Source organism: Anopheles arabiensis, chromosome X (genome assembly GCF_016920715.1).
Source record: "Anopheles arabiensis isolate DONGOLA chromosome X, AaraD3, whole genome shotgun sequence".
NCBI lineage: Eukaryota > Metazoa > Arthropoda > Insecta > Diptera > Culicidae > Anopheles > Anopheles arabiensis.
This window is the reverse complement of record NC_053519.1, coordinates 11,942,219-11,960,215: the sequence shown is the minus strand read 5'-3', so window position 1 is coordinate 11,960,215 and position 17,997 is coordinate 11,942,219. Positions and strand designations below refer to the sequence as shown.

At 43.1% G+C, this 17,997-nt stretch overlaps 1 protein-coding gene across 1 annotated transcript; it reads left to right on the top strand.

Annotated features, from left to right (window-relative positions):
* Positions 1-6,489: 6,489 nt before the first annotated feature.
* Positions 6,490-8,418, top strand: LOC120905579 (protein tailless). Its single transcript, XM_040316516.1, has 3 exons — positions 6,490-6,610; positions 7,181-7,554; positions 7,606-8,418. Exons 1-3 carry the CDS (start codon positions 6,490-6,492, stop codon positions 8,416-8,418), a joined length of 1,308 nt encoding a protein of 435 aa, XP_040172450.1.
* Positions 8,419-17,997: the final 9,579 nt, after the last annotated feature.

Here is a 17,997-nt window from a genome sequence, read left to right as displayed (position 1 = left end):
TTCATGTTTATTTTTGTGGTTTGTTTAAGTGTTTCTTGTTTTAATTTTATTATTATTATTCTTATTTTTACTTTTCTTATTATGTATGTGTTATTCATACTATTATGATTATTTTAATAATTATTTATATATTTTGTTACTGAAACCAAAGATAAATAAAATAATTATGTTTCTAGTTTTATTACATTACAATTTTTTTTAATTAATGCAAATTTTATGGTTTATCAATTGTTTTTAGAAAGAAAAAAAACTGAAAGAAGATAAAAAATACTTTTACTTTTATAATATAATGAGTATAATGTTGTTATTTTATCACTTTTATCATTAAGTTGTCTGTGGTGATTATAATTTTAAAAATAACATTACTTTTAGAATTAATATTTTTGATATAACTCAATGATAATAATGACAATTTTCGTAACTGTTTTGTAGACTTTTTACTGTACTAACAATTTTATCATTCCTTTATGTTTATTTTTGTGGTTTGTATAATTGTTTTTGTTTTTATCATTATTATTATTATTATTCATAATAATTATGTGTTATTCGTATTATTATGATTACTACAATAATTATTGGTATATTTTTTTAATGAAACTGCAGATAAATAAAATAATTATGTTTCTAGTTTTATTACATATGTATGTTTACAAACATTTTTAATTAATGCATATATTATCGTTTATCAATTTTGTTTAGAAAGAAAAAAATCTGAAAGAAGATAAAAAAAATACTTTTACTTTTAGAATCAACTTAAATGAGAGCGAATGTTTGTCGCACGTTTCTCACTTATTATATTTGATTTGATTGTTGTATGATACCTGTTATGAATACTAGCTACACTTTTGAAATTAATTTTTCAAATAACTTGTTTCGTTCAAGCTGTTTTTACTCAAAGCACTAGATACATTTGTCGCCCTTATTTATGTGACCGGTCGTACTTTGCACGCTGCCACAGCTTCACGCAGGTAGCAAGCGGGGCAGTCGGTCTAACCCGCCATCCGAGGGGGTGGTTTGTTTTCATCACCGACATAATTAAATTCCTGCCGTTCTTTAATGCTGCCCCAGCGCGGTCCCAGGTAAAGCACCGAACAATTCATGAAACCGAACGACTAGTTTGGCAATGAAGCTGGTGCAATGCTACAATGTAAAGCGACAGCTAGTTGGGCTACCCTGCGGACCAAGGGGCAACGTTTTGACTACAGTTTTAGCTTTTGGAACCGTTCCTTGCCATAGCACATCATGCTGTACCTTTGATGACCCTTTCAAAAAAAATCGCCCGGCAGAACGCTTACCCCCAAACGATGTGCTCAGCAGTGGAACCAATAAAAGTGGAAGGGTGTAATTGTTAGTGTAGCAAGCCACGGATGGATACTTATTTTAGGCTGAACGGATTTGTAGTTGAAGGTTTGATTGGCGTATAACTTAGCTTGATAGCAGCCCGATAGGAGATACTCAATGTTTCAAATGCTCCCTTTATTAATGATTTGGTGTTCATTCGCAGTGCCCAATTGATAACGAACCATCTGACGAAGATTTATTGGAATGGCCCATTCGCTCCGGACAGGCTGATGCTGTCAGAACGGAGGGAGTATGATTGTGGGGTGGACGTGGGAATCGTTACAAGCCCCATACTGGAACACGTACGGCTTTCTCACGCGCCTGTTCAAATGTATGCTCGAACGAGGGTGGCCGTGATGGTACGTCCATATGGTACTGTTGCGCCTTCCTCACGCGATGACCCCTTATTAGCTAACCAACTTTTGAATATTGCTGGTATGTAGTCAACATTTCCCTACCCTCCTCCGCTCTATCGCTCATCATCTCGTATTTCCATTAGATTGAGAGCAAGCTAAGCATTTATTTGACAATTAATGTATGCAACTTGTCTGCTGTATTAGCGATATTAGCTCGTTTTGATCTTGCTTCTATGCAAAGAAGTTAGTGATTTTATAGATTAGTATATGACATCACAAAAGACCAACAAAGTGTGCCAAATGTAACAGAACCACCGAAAACACTCTGGAATTATGTTTCCAAGCCATGCTAATGGACCAAATCAATGAGGTGTGTATTTATAGACGCCTGACGCCGCAAGCCACTGATTTGGAGGTCTTTATCCGCAAAAAGCTCAAGTTAATAGTATTTTAAGCAAGTTTGTAGAGCACTCTAGCACTCTAGAATCTCTATTCATGAACGGTTTATTTCTGTAATGCGTGCCAGAGAGTTTAGTTTGAACATATTTTAGTACGATGGCTTTTCTATCAAAGTTTGAGTGCAATATAAATCATTAATTAAAAATTAATATCACAAATCTGCAATTAATATACAAATTAATCAATAAATATATAAAAATCTTATAAATACACGTCTACGTCAAGTCCACTTGGAAAACCAGTTGAGAAGATCACCCAATATCGCAGTAGGCGACGAATACCCAGAAGAATGCTCGGAAATGTTTTTAAAATTCGGTAACAAAATTATAAAAAAAAAATAATTATAAAAGGTCTCCTACTAGATACATTTCTATGCAAATCCTCAAAATCACAATTAAAAGCGGGATAGTTTAGTAGCAAAGTACATCGATTTTTTTTAACAATATTCAACTTGATGTCAAGGTATGATGATGATGAAAAAGAATAGAATAAGCTTGTTATAAGAAAACCGAATCGCTTGCGACTTTGAACCGCTGGTGTATATTTTGCAAAAACTGCAAACGATCATTGGATCTCTGCTTTTTGGCGTAAAAAAATCGAAGAACAGTTTAAATGGAACGTGTACGCTCACAAAATAACAACTTTAGATTGTTTTTTTTTTTTTTATAAATTAACATCATCGTATTACATCGAGCACTCGCATAGCAAATGTAAGCAATGGTATGCACGTTGGAAGAACCTACGCTGAAGATTTCTTCGCGATTGGTAGCATTTTCTACAGCATTGAGCTACTTTTTTATGCAGCTTAGCGCGATTTTTCTCATTGAATGTAGAGATGCTATAACACATTTATGAATTGTCTAAATTGAACCAAAACACGCAATACAGGTGGTCCCCTAGATACACGGTTAATAGAGACCGAAAACGGCCGCAAAATGCCGCGTAACTCGAATTTCCGCGTAGGTCGAATCACGTGATTTCCAGCCAAAATATCACTAATTTTCGTATCATTTTTTAAGTAGTGGGTGGTTTAGCTACTTTATTATTTTATATGATATTAACTAAATATAATAGTTTTAACCCTTTTTAAAATGGTTAACGTTCTATCAAAAACGTTCTATCAAAAGAGAATTTATTTAGAATTTTACAATTGATGTGTCAAATCAGTCAAATTTGCTCAAAGAAATGTCAAATTTAGAAACCGCGTACCTCCGAAGCCGCGTACCGTTTATCTTGGGGACTACCTGTACAGGTCTTTAGAATGTCGCTAAGCTTAAATTGTATTGAATTCATTAAGATTCATGAATTTGAATTAATCTTTGAATTGATCCAATGAATCTGAATCTCGCTTGTTAAAATTCACGAATCTCAAAGATTCATACCTTCTTGTTCTTCTTCTTGGCATAACAACTTACGTGGTCATGCCAGCCTATACAAGCATTCAAGACTTCAAGAACCAAGATACCTCGCAGCCGGATAGCCTGTTTTCCAACGGGGAGACGTAATTAAACCCACGACGGGCATTTCGTGGGAGTTAGCCACAGTACAATGGGATCGCGCCAATTCAATATTTTAAAAATCATACATGTTTAATGACTTATATTTATAAATCTTAAGAGTTTTTAATCTTCACGGATTCATGAATCTTTTGAGATTCGATTCGAGATTCGAACCACTCTTCGCTGAAGATTCGTATGAATGAATCTCAACGAAAAATAAAAGAGGCGAAAGAACTCCGTTGGAGCCAAAGCCTCTATAAACTATTCCAACAACAACAACCCCAACACTACTGCAAACCAGTCGTTGCAACTTAATTTCATACTGGAAGAGGGAATTAATTGAAAGGATAAAGAGGTAAAGTAAAAGCTATCGTTTTGAAGAACAACTCTTTCTCTTGTTGGCCTGCTCACAATAGAGCACGTTGATGTGACATGACCCGGTCAACAACAATTCTCCAGGATGCTCGGTCCCTGGCTTCAGCCTCCCATCCATGTAGACACCCGATTTCCGGCAGGTCTCGCTTCGCCTGGTCAAGCCATCGAGTTCGCTGTGCTCCCCTGCGCCTTATGCCGAACTGGGGATCGCTGTCGAACACCCTCTTGGTGGGGCATGAGTCCGGCATCCTCATGACATGTCCCAGCCATCGTATCCTGCCAGCTTTCGCCACCGTCAGGATGCTCGGTCCGCCGTACAGCTCAGCAAGCTCTTGGTTCATCCTTCTCCTCCACGCTCCATGCTCGAACACACCGCCAAAGATGGTCCGGAGGATGCGTCGCTCAAACACGCCCAGAGCGTTTGCATTGTGAAGAACAACGGCCGATTAATAATATGAGATGATCATCGACATATGCATAAACTGAACGGTTTCCAGTGTCCACTATGTGCGCGATACTAGAAGATACGGGGTATCCTTGCCAATTCAAATTGGCCAGATTAAGGGTTTCGACACGTGCAGCTTAAAGTTTATGTCTTTAGCGTTTTGCAAAAAAATTAAATTGATTTAAATTGAATCGTTGCTGAGCTCTTACCCGACGATAAACAGCTAGAAACTAATTTCTCTTCTGAGCAGCAGCAACAAAGACACCTATTTTTAAAACAATCACAATGTGCAACGTTAGACATGGTAAAATTGGAAATGGGTTTTGACGCAGTGTGTTTATTGACGTATCAAAACATATATTCTTTTTTTATATCGAGATAAATGTCAATTCTCACGAAACGGTACCTTGCACTGGCTAGAACAGGAGTCTCTAAATTACGGCCCGCGGACTACTTGTGGCACTCTATAGCATGTTATGTAGCCTGCGATGAAGTTAAAAATAAATAGTTCATTATTTTTACTATTTCAATCAAAATTTTAATGTTTGCTTTTTATAGACGAAAATCCAAGCTCAATTATAGACAGCAGAGGAAATGTAATATATTTAGTTTAAATTTTATTATCTAAACAAAACTGTTACGTTCAGCCTTAGCTAAAATCCTCCAACAAAGTTTTTTGGCGATGCAATGCATCCCACTGAACTGAAAACTGTTAAGGTGGGGTTAAGGGTGGTTAGCAGTTTACCAATGCGCTCACAACACGATCAACAATCTAGAACGACTTTTGACGTGTGCGGAGGAAAAGTGTACCAAAACACTCGCTTAATGATTTGCGCCAACAAGACCCCGTCCCGGAGTTGCCCTATTCCCGAATGGGTAATTTAGCACTGCATCGTGTCACCTTCGCTACCCGCGCGAGCTGAGAATAAAAAGAGGATGCTATTCTATTTGTGAAGTCTTGTGCTTTTTTTTTTTTGTTCATCTCTCTATTTTTTGCTGTTGCCCTTTCTGCACTACCCCACTGTCTCGTTCATGTTTGTTGTGCCTTTGTGTTGTGTGCCGGAGGATCTCTAGCGCTTTTGTTTGTAATAATCTCACCTCGTCTTTAATTTCCTACCCCTTCATTCCCCCGTACCCACGGTCCTGTCGACACCGACCCAGTCGCAACGTTAGGCAGCGCACCGGCGTGCTGTTCATTCAAACCGTACGCAGCCCTGTTACCTGGCCCGCCGTGCCGAGAATGAATCCTAGACGCGCGCAGGTACCGCCCCATTATTTTCCCTCTCTGTTTTGGTTTTCGTTCATACGGGTAAAACAGGGGGTTCGTCGCTTGCTCAGTGAATTACAGCGCACGTTATCCTTGCGCGCTTGCTGTACCCCTGTGCGCTCGTATGAGTGTGTGTTTGTGAAGGGTAGTGCGCATGCGGGTTGATGTGTATATGCCGGTGTAAAGACCGACATACCGCAGGGTATAGAGCCGGGGCAGCCAATCGCAAGCGGGCATCCTTTTTTCTCGTTTCTTTTTTTTACAAGGGGCCGACAAATGCGGCACTGGTATTGGTGTGCTGCAGGCGGCCGCGCCTTAGCAAAAGGACATTGCCGGTGTCCATTTAAAACAGGCGCACCCGAGCCGAAAGTAGATCAATCGAGTGCGAACCTTCAGAGAGCGCACTGTTGCAAAACCCGACTGAACCAGTAGGCGAGAAACCTTTCCGACTGCTAGTAACACCGTGACGTTGTGCTTTGGTGACATTCATACGCTGCCTCACAGGACCTCTGTGTGTTTGAACGTTGTGCTAAGTTGTGTGTGTGTGTGCGTGTGTGTATGCATCTGTGCCCTCGCTGGGAGTGTAATTAGTGCTTCCAACAATCAAGAGCAAAACAACAAAACCAAAAAAACAAACTCGTGCAGTGCTGCAAAGTGCAAACTAGACTGGCGATAAGAACGAATCACGCCGAATTTAATCAAGCCATCAACTATCAACGCGATCAACATTTCGCGCTTCGCCGCTAGATGATGTTCAGCAGCCTCCCGACGGCGCAGGAGCGCACAGGCCAGGACATGCAGTCGCCAGTGAGCTCGCCCGAGCTCATCGATCCCCGCTACAATCACATGCGCATACCAGCCTCCTCGAGTAAGTGCACTTCCTTTCCCACGGCCACGCACCGCAGAATCAAAGCAGAAAAGCAACAAAAGGCCATCCCAAACTCCTGTTGCTCCTGTTTTTTTTTTTTTGGCATTCGTTGTTTGCTTGACTGCAATGCTCCCCTTTCAACTTTTACAACGGAAGAGGGCGTGTGCGAATGAGTTGCTCATATTTCCGCCAGTGCTCGAGTTTTCCGTTCCCCCCCCCCTCCCCTCGAAAAGAACCGCCGAAGTGTCGTCTTACAGCATCGAAAAGGCGCTCACAAGCCTTGATCCTTTTTCGGTGCTGTATAGCCTACTTCCGGCCCGTTTCTTTGAACGCAACAACACCTCCTTTTGTTGCCCCTCCCGAATGGCTCCGATGAGCCTTTTTGTGTTGCTGCTGCTGTGTTGCTGTCAGTTAGTCGGCCGCTCAAGGCAAACAATTGAATTTCGCAGGATGACAGGATCGCGCCCGTTGCGCGGAAATGAGGCCCAGTTAACCAAAAAATAAACAACCGTTCCTAACTAATTTTCTCTCTCTTTATCTCTCTCTCTCTCTCTCTGCTTCTCCTCGCAGGTCGCATACTGTACGATGTGCCGTGCAAGGTATGCCGCGACCACAGCTCCGGCAAGCACTACGGCATCTACGCCTGCGACGGGTGTGCCGGGTTCTTCAAGCGCTCGATCCGCCGCAGCCGCCAGTACGTGTGCAAGTCCAAGTCGGAGGTGCCGTGCGTGGTGGACAAAACGCACCGCAACCAGTGCCGGGCCTGCCGGCTGAAGAAGTGCTTCGAGGTGGGCATGAACAAGGACGCGGTCCAGCACGAACGCGGCCCGCGCAGCTCGACCCTGCGCAAGCAGATGGCGCTGTTCATCTCGAAGGATTCGCCGCTCCGCCACGACATGATGCTAACGCCCGGCATCCCGATCCCGCACCCCGGCCACCACCATGCCCATCATCACCATCATCATCACGGGCACCACCATCACCATCACCAGCAGCCGGCAATGGGGCTGGATCTGTCGCTCGGGCGCAACCCGTTCCTGACGCCGCCACCGTCGGCACCGTCCGCCGGTCCGTATCTGCCACCGCCGGCCCTGTTCGCCGGGGCAGGAGGCATGCCGCCGTCCCATCCGCTCGTCGCGGTCGACGCGATCCGGGAGTCGGCCGCCCAGCTGCTCTTCATGAACGTCAACTTCCTCAAGAGCCTGACCCCGTTCACGCAGCTCCCGATGGCGGACCAGCTCGTGCTGTTTGAGGAGTCGTGGCGCGAGTTCTTCATCCTGGCCGTGGCCCAATACCTCGCGCCAATCAACTTCAGCCAGCTGCTGATCGCGTACGAGTATCTGAACAACAACCGGGGCGAAACCGGCACCGTGAGCGACTTTCTCGTGAAGGAGGTCGAGATCTTCCAGGAGATTCTCGCCCAGCTGGCGGCGCTGCGCGTCGACCCGAACGAGTACGTCTATCTGCGCGCGATCGTCCTGTACAAGAGCGAGTTCGACGCGGAAACGAGCATCTCGAGCGTGAGCAGCGACGGTTCGGACGTAACGACCGCGTCGTCTGTCGGCTCGGCCAAATCGATCGGCGAGATTGCGACGGTCCGGGCGCTGGAGGAAAGCGCGAAGGAAGCGCTCGCGTCCTACATCAGTACCTGCCGGCCAGGGCCGTCCAACCGGTACCGGACGCTGCTCCAGCTGCTGCCCGCCCTGCGCAACGTGTCGAGCTACACGATCGAGGAGCTGTTCTTCCGGCGCAACATCGGACCGGCCCCGCTGCTGAAGCTGCTGCTCGACTTCTACCGACAGAAGTAGAGGGGGAGGGTGGGTACACCACCAATGTATCGTCATCCGGACCGAAATGGGTCGTCTAATATCTGTGATTGCACTAGCGGGCTTTCGTGCCCGAAAGCCCCAAACCGTTGCCCGCCACCGTGGACAATAAACCGAACGTGCTGGAGTGTTAGAGTTACTAGTAATATAGCCTCGCTGTGTAAGGAAACTGCCGTTAGACGCGAGCAAAGTTTCAAATATACGGCAGAGTATTTACTTCGATGTGTATAAAAGAAAAATATCTTTATGTAATTTTAATAACGCTAGATCAATAATGCGCCATACAGTCCAATACAATCTAATAAACAAAACATATACTCACAAACACACGCAAGAGCAAAACGAATCGGCCTTTTAATCTGCTACGGATTTACATTTTCCTATTTTTTTTCCTTCTCGCATTGAAGGATCAGAGACAGAGCGGAGCAGAGAGTAAACCCCGGACCATACAAATCCCTTATTCCGCACTAAGTCCTGCAAATGAACCGATAATTGTAGCTCTTGACAAACAGCTCATCGCACACACACACACATAGAGACTAGGTAAGGACAGAAGGAAGAGCTAACGGAAGGGGAGAAAAAGCCGTTGGTGTGCTTGTCTTTCGCCCTAGTCTGCCATCGTTTAGCCTCGGTCCCATTCAATCCATTCATGTGTATAGCTGTCCCGACTACCGCCATCTTGCACACTTTGGTTGGATTTTCGCTGTTCTGTACAGTAGAAGCTTCTGCCGGAGAAGCTCAGCTGAGGGTTGCTGAGCAGTGACTGCATGATGCCATCATTGCTAATTTAACATGACAAACTTGCCTGTCAAATCAACGCAAGCAACATGTTTTAAAATTTGTATGGATAAAACAAACAGTTGCATTAAAAGTCAAAGAGACATATGTCTACAATCTATTTAAAACTTGTTGAAATTTATTGTTTTTCGATTTTTAAGGTACTTTTAGCAAATTTTTTTTAATGGTAAATACATGCCTAGATTGACTACGATTGTTTCTCTAAATAATAAGAATTGTTTCAAGGAGTTCATTCGTTCGTAACCCAGAATTTTATCTTTAAAAAAATAAAAATTTAAATATTTATTTATTTTTTATGATAAACATTTTATTGTAACCATTACAACACCATTATGGGCCTCATAACAGGCTCTCGAGGGCTCGCGGGTCGTAATTTTAAGACCCCTGATCTGAGGCCTAAAGGTAGTAATAACGCAATTCTTTTCGGGCGCTTAATACAACGGTTTACTACCATGTTACTGCGATAGCCAAAGTGTTTGACACGAAGATAACAGTGGAGGATGTGAACGTACGAAGATCTATCTCGAAGTATCTATATTTGTTCTGTGAGCGAGTTGTCAAATAAAAACGGCAATTTGCTTCAGATGCAAAACAAAATTTAACAAATGTTCAATGCTGTATCATGGATGGATTGTTTGTATTACCACAGTGATTTACAATAACACATACAGTAACCAAAACCACCGTCTTGTTCTTTTTGGCGTAACGACCTACGCGATCCTGCCAACCCCATACAGGCTTTTGAAACTTCTTTAGTACTTCGGAGCCGGATAGCCAGTGCTTGCTACGAGAAGATGGTACGAATATGAGGATTGAGCACATGGCAGGCATGTTGTTAGGATCGAGTAAATTGACGACTGTATCACGGGATTGCCCCCAAAAACTACCATTACCGCTCAATAGATTTGGTATTTTGATTTTTTCGAAATCTATGTACATTTTTAATCGAAATTAACTATAAAATGATTATGGGTGCCAAAGCAATGAAATCAAACTGCACAGGTGCATTATATGTAGTGGTAGAGAAAGAATAACTAGTACCGTTTTTTGCGTGTATAATTTACCACGAGAATAACGACCTTCCTGATTTATTATCAAATAATTTTGAAGAAAAAACATATTTAATTTAAAAAAAAAAATTTTCTTCTACTTCTTCTTTGGCACAACAACCGTTTTCGATCAAGGCCTGCCTGTTCCAGCCTGGCTAGGCTTTTAATGACTTATTTATTAACATAGCAGGATAGTCAGTCATTATGAAGGCACGTTCCATTCAGGGCTTGAACCCATGACGGGCATGTTTTTAAGTCGTTATTGTCGACTGTACCACCAGACCTGCCCAACTTTTAATTTTACAATATTCAAAAACAATTTTGTACATGTTACTAAGATTCCCCCTTCGAAGGAAGGGGAAGGCCTTCGTATTATTTTCGTATTTTCTGAGCTGTATTTGGTGGCCTCATGCTTAGGTGGTGAGATCAATCGTTCCAAGCCTATTTCTTGTTCCTTATGCATTTCCTTACCAACACTCATTGTTTTTTTTTTTTAGTTTTATCTTTGTGAGTACCCATGCACCAAACTATTTTTGTATGTAAACAAGTATGTAAAATAAACAACCCTCTTAATTTGATTTTGATCATTTTCGACCTAAAAGGGGATCGTTATACACCTTAAAATACGGTAATTATTGGACTCCTCCAATATGGTTTGCACAGTATAAAACTTGTTGCTACATAGAAAAAGTCATTGTTGAGGTTGAGGGTTGACTTTTGATTTACGTTTGCATTAAAAATGGCCAATTTTTTTTTTATTTTTCATGGATTCACCTCAACTTATTTTTACAAACTTTCTTTCTGCATTATCAATCTTTGTAACCTATGAGTTCTTGGACAAAATTGTACTACTTTATCAGTCGAACTCTATTTTTGATAACCAAAAAAGAACTTTGTTTAGAAGCGTGCGCGATCAAAAAACTGCATCCCGCAGCGTCTAAAATGGATTCCGTGGGTCAGTTTGTGGACGTCATATAAGCTGGATTCGCCATCTACAAAATCTCGGCACTAACAGACAACAATCAAAACACCTAAAGAAGGCCCGGTACCGAATGGCCGGCGACCCAGAGCGACTTGAGGTTCCAAAGGAAGCTGAAAATGAACAGCGAAAGACAAGTGGCTACATCGCTGGGTTAACTTGGCCGGGAGGTATAAATTCCGAAACAAAATGCCAAAACTAAATTCGATCATTTCAAGCGAATTTCGGCTAAATCTCAACATGACACCCTAGTACGCGAACCGGTCCAACATCCAACAACATCGAGGTAGATCTTCAAAACATGCCAGCACGTATGTCTTCGTTCACCACGCCGAAAATTCTGCATAACTGACGAAAAGCAACTAGCATGGTCGTAGATTTATTTTTGCAAGGAAGTTTAATTACATAATTACATTTCAAAAGATGTTCATGAAATGAAATTATCTCTGTTCGTTTTTATTTTTCATACAGCCAGCTGAAAAAGTCCATTTTAATTTAATGCATACGTTATGGTTATCGCTTTGCACCTTAAACACTCCACGCTGGAAAAATCAACGTGCAACTTGTGATATTTTAGACAAACTATCATGCTGAAAAATGTTAAAAAAATATTTCAAACAATCTTAAAGTAATCATTTAAGCTAATCTTTTTTGAGTTAGTTGCAGTTATTATTATTCAACTGCACCTTTTTAAGCTGCAAACATTCTCATCTTAAAAATTATCTTCCAGTATGATAGGTCTTTCTATATTCGCTGTCACTACTATTATCCTTCTATCCACTTCAATGGTTCTCTAGAACTAATACCTTTACACGTTGAACATCCTGTATTGTGTTCCTCTTCGTACGATGCAGAGAAAAGCTTTGATTTATCTGCTGCCGTTTAAACAAGCTTTGAAATTCCAAACATAAAACAACATCAAAGAAAAAAATATAACGATCCCTAATGTACCACTACATCATCAATTCAAGCGATCATCAACACAAAAGCGCCCCCAAAGCAAGGTATACCCCACCACGACTGTTCTTTTCAATTAATCTCGATCGACCGAAATATGCGAAAGAAAACACACCGCATAACAAAAACGTAATGAAATTTATGAAACACGATCGACCGTAATACAGCCCTTCGTCGCAACCCTACCGGGCCGGAAAGGGGTGGGATTTCAAGTGCGATCGAGTTGAAGCAGCCTTTTGAACAATCAAACGTTGTTTTATTTTATTTTATTTTTTACATTCGGATCATTCCAATCTTTCACACACCCTCTCGAGTAACCCAACTGGGGGTCTCTGGTGATCGCGTTCCCTTCTCAAGCGCTCATCTTCGCACCCTCCTTCCTCCCCCTACACACACACACACACAGACACTGATAATGATCGTGTAGTCGCAACCTTTCCTTGGCTGCTGTAAATGTACACCAGCCAGCCAGGACAATGGTACAAGTCAAGCGACGCAACAGCTTACAGCAGCGAACACACTCACGCGCGCGCGCTCACATACACGGGACGTCAAACGAGAGGATGTCAGCTCAACTCCTCGTCCTCCGCTCGTGCAAGGATAGGCGATCTTCAGGCACAGCGCAAGGTTTGTGCCTTTCTTTCCGTGCGTTGTTGAAGTCTGCTGCATTGCGTTGTTGATGTTGATGCTGTATGTGCTCATTTTGTCATCCGCAGTCTCCGGTACACACCCGTGCAAAAGTGCCTCCTAGGCGGCGCGGTAAGCAGTGTGCGCGCACCGACACACCGAGGCGCGTTTATCTCCAATCTCAATCACCTTCATGATATGCACGCCTGAGCGCTACCGAATAGGGCCGTCTCGACGGTACCGGTGGGAAAGTGTACCGAGTCGTTCCCAGAAGCAGCAGTAGACCCAACAAAGGCAGCAAAGAAAAAAAGAAGGAGGGCATGCCAAAGGGACGGCAACCGGGCAAACCGATCCCAGTAAATCCCGCGGAGAAGGTAGAACAGCCAAAACAAAGCTAAGAAAAAAAAATAATGCATTCAAAACGAGCGCACACACATCTAACGTTCAAATCAAACGCTGGAAAGCTGAATAGCTCCAGCCTCTCCCAGCAGCGGGAAAAGCTTCAATGGGATGCGGATTTACCGCGAAGACACTCCGGTAGCGTACGTGAGCCATTGTCCTTTTTCAAAGCGAAGGGCCCCCGGTCGCATCTCATCATATTTCACCATTCCGGCCGAGATTTTCCTTTTATTTGCGGGATGTTCTAACCTTCTTCTTCTTCTTTTTCTTGTCTTTCTGATTTCCCCGTGTTGTTTTGTTCGCCATTCATTGGCGACGACTCGACTATTCAACATCTCGACATCTTCATTGCTCGACTTTTTTGGTTGCTGTTGCTGCTGCTTGTCCTTCTTTGTTGCTTCCCGTTTCACAACCTCAGGACACGGCTCAGGTTCCCGGTTCCGCACCGAATGCACCTCACGGGAACTGTTCAGGAAAGGTGGCAAAGGCATGCAAAAAAAAAATAATAACCCCTCCGCCCGTGAGCATGGATTGTCGAATGGGAAGGAAATGCCGAACGGCCCCGAAAAAGCCGGGATTGCCATTGTGTTGTGCCGTGCAAGCAGAAAGCTTCTAAGTCACCGAACGCTAAGGCAGGAAGCGCACAGGAACACAACGAATCGGCATCGGTTGAGCAGCTTCCGCACTTCCGTGGAAATTGGGTGGTTTGCTGCTGTTCCTTTTGCCAAACCGACTCAGCAGCAAATGGGGAAGGAAAGAAATCAGCTAGTCAACCTGCCCGCGAAAGGAACTGGACGAAGACGCACATGCGGAGGGCAGCTCTTTCGAGCCATGGTTTTGGCTGTCCCATGCGCTGTCAGCGGCGTGTTCTTCATCACTGTGTCCTTGGTAAAGAAGTGTTGCTGCAGGGGAGGGGTGGCAAAAGTGAACAAGCGATTCACGTTTTGCTGTTGGCGAAAAGCACCCCTACAACGGGTAGTGAAGCCATCGGGAGGTTCGATTATTAAACCAAATCATAAAGCTGAGCAATTCTCCCGGTAAAGCCTCCGTATATTTACGTTAAACAATTCGCCCATAATAATGTTCATTAGTCGAGGGCTCTTACCCCCAAGAAGAAAAAACAAAACACGTTCCAATGCTGCAACGCGTTCATTCCTTCATTAACATCCAGTTCGGATGGGCGTGCACGAGCCCATCAGTTCAGCAACTGTTTGTGTTTTATTTCATAAAGTGGTAACAGCTCTACACCACTGTTATAGACTTCAAACGTAGCTGGTACCTGTTTATTCTTCGCGTTGATTTTGTGTCCGAAGGGGTGGCTGGCCTGCTAACGGATCATTCTAACTTATGCTTCATTGCGCTCCAATATTCAATGGATACTCCAGCAACCAACGTACCCGTTGCGGAGCAGGAAAATTGAACTGTTCGCACCCTTGGTTAGGTACCCGCATGCCGGCATGGAACACACGGGTAGTCTTGTCGGGCTCGATGTCTTCATTGCTCACTCTCTCGCATCTTCCCGCATCTTTAACAGGTACTGGGCCGGTCTATATCTGCGATCTATATCTAGTCGAACACCGTCAATAGCGTGGCCGTCCCTACCCAGCCTGTAACAACTGGGCGGTCTGTTTTGGCAAACATTTAAACTGCTCCATTGCTCTGCCATTAGCAAAAGCACCCGCCGTGACAGCTATGTGTTGCTGTGTTTTCTCCAGCAATTACTACCCCGCCATAGAGCCTCCAGTGAGAGCAGCACGGAGTATGTGTGCTTATTTTTTTAATGAACCAGCATAAACGAGATCCTTTGGAGGAACGCTGCAAACAATAATCACTGCAAATGCGACGTTTACGTCATCCGTGTAGTGACAAAGGTGGGATAAAGGCTGCTTACCATGGAGCATACCAGTATATCCCGCAAAGAATGACCGCAGGATGTGCAGGCAACAAACACACAACACCAAAAAATGAGCAATCACTCTGTCAGCTTAACCAAGAACCGAAAGCCGAAGGATCAGCCGAACGGCCCGAGCACAAACATTCCTGGACTGCCTCCACATGACAATTTTTTTTCTTTCAAATTTGTCTCCAAATGGCAGAAAAACTGTTGATCATTTGACAGTTGCCATCGTCGCCCCTGTCCGCACGCGGGCTACCCGTGCGACTTTACTCTGATTGGTCCTGCCGGTTGCGTTTTTTTATTTATATTTTGTTACCATTCACTGTTCTCTTTTTCTTCCGGAATTGAAGACAAGAAAAGGGAAAATAATTGAGTTGTCCAGGCTCTTTTCTCGAGAAAGCTCACACACACACACACATGCACACAATATTTTCATTTCTAATTAATGTAATCCGTCCATTGTCGGGTCCAGTTTGGGACCAAGGCGAAGATTGTGCGCGCGTTCGCTCGCGCCTTGAGCCGGCATGTAATGAGTTTTTGCCCGCTTTTGTATTTGAATGCTGCACCGTTTCTTCGTCCTCCTGGTTTTGCGAATATCGGCACCCATCGGAGTTTTTACACGCAGGTAAAGAAAGTGTTGTCTGCCTTTTCTGCCATTGCTGTTGATGTTTGGATCCTGGCCGTGTTTCGTCGCATTCGACAAGCCGAAAACATGCTCGCAAATCAATTAAATCCGAATGTGCCTACAAGGGACCTTCAAGGTCTAGCTTTTTGGCATCGTCCTTACCCATGCATTCGATGTATCGCTTGTGGGCTTTGTTCGGGGTGACTAATTGGTTTTACTGTTGCAATCGAAAATCCATTACGGGCAGAGGTGCAATTGTAATGATGGTTTATTTTATATTCTTTTTTTGCGAGAAGAGGTAAGAGAAAAATTGAGAGACGGGGGCAATAGAAAGGTATGCGGCATATGTTACCGATTCGGAGATTTTTTTCTAGAATAAAGTGTATGTAGTTTGATTCCGTTGCTACATGACATTCGTTCAGAGCTGGTAGGAGGTGGAGTTGTTTATTATTTACTTTTCTAATATGTTTGTGCTTTACTCATCTCCTAAAAGTATTTTGAATGTAGTCTTTGCAATCTAGAACATGTTTTTTTAAGGAGTTCCTTGTTGGAACTACCTTGCTAGTGATCTGCCAGCAAAGAACGGTTTTATGGAAAACCAGCGAAAAATAACCTCGTAATGAGACAACATAATATCCTGGAATATCAGCAAAACTGTACTTCACAACTATTTTGTATGCTCAACATACATTACAAACAGAGTTTATGAACAGCAGGTACGTTTTATAACCTAAACTGTCATTTGAAATGAAGAATTATAAACTAATCCTTAGATTGATTTTTTTTATTATCGTCCGACTCGTTAACTCGAAATAAAGCGATTAAACGTCATCTTATTTAACTTCTTCTTCTTTGGCTCAACAACCGATGTCGGTCAAGGCCTGCCTGTACCCACTTGTGGGCTTGGCTTTCAGTGACTAATTGATTCCCCCCCCCATAGCAGGATAGTCAGTCCTACGTATGGCGGCGCGGTCTATTTGGGGATTGAACCCATGACAGGCATGTTGTTAAGTCGTACGAGTTGACGACTGTACTACGAGACCGGCTAAATTCTAAATTTTTATTTAACACTTTAAGCGCCGCGTCATATGATTTCGTATGACGGCTTTGCTCACCACTCAGCTTTGTATCTGACGCTCAGTGATTCTCTTGAGAACGAATGAGGTAGGAAAGAGAGAACGAGAACGACATGTGCTACGCCGCTTATCGCAATGAAACAAAAGAGTGATAACAATGGCCCGAGAAACTGTCGCTCTCATCGCTCTCTTGCCATGCGCTACGTGCTCACTCAAAAACTGTGACGTCAGGCTGGCGGTCAAAGTGTTAACTAAGTAAATATTCACAAACCAAGTATGCATTAAAACGAAGTATGGCCTATGACTATGTTGAACCATATCTTTAATTGCCTCACACAATTACACTTGTAGATGATTTTTATTTATGTTTTGTTTTAACATTAAATTATTATTATTATTGAAGCTCAATAGATTCATCTCATAAATTAGCATACATTCGGTAGAGTGTAGGCTTCGAATATTTAAAAAAAATAATAGAGTTAAATGTATTGTTTATTGAATTTCAGAGCAAGTTTCTTAAATACCTATTTTCCCCCACGTCCATTGAGATTTCTATCGCTAATGTATAACTTTGATGTTTAATTTGGAATAAGTACTGCCATAGACACCGATCTATGATAGATTTCGTACTGGTGTTTAGATTTTTGCGGGTTAGTTACCTTGCATGGTGCATACTTTCTACGGCCATTGGGCAGTTAAGATTCGCCTTCTTAATCATTGCCCTAACACGCCCAACTTCAATCCACGCCAAACGCTATTACAAACGCGTCTTTCTATAAACATCAGACAAGCTGAGTATAATGCGATTTCCCGACTTCGGTTGTCACTTGAAGAGTGTTTTTATTTATTTTACTGTCTCCCAACTCCCTGGATCATACAGTTGCACCCGGCCAAATCAGAAGTGGTTTGCTTTTTTCCCGGGGTGTCACACTCGACACCCAGACGGGTGCGTCCTGAAGTACGCAATCCAACCGGACCTATCCCAGCTTCGCGAGGGACCAAGTGTTCGAGTGTCATTAAGAGCCGTTTTGCCGTTTTCTCTCTCTCTTTCACTCTCTATCTATCTATCTATGGGCTGCTGTTTATCGGCAAACATAGCATGTTCGTCGTGTCAACGAGCACGATAATTGTATCATCCTGCTTGCGAAACAGCC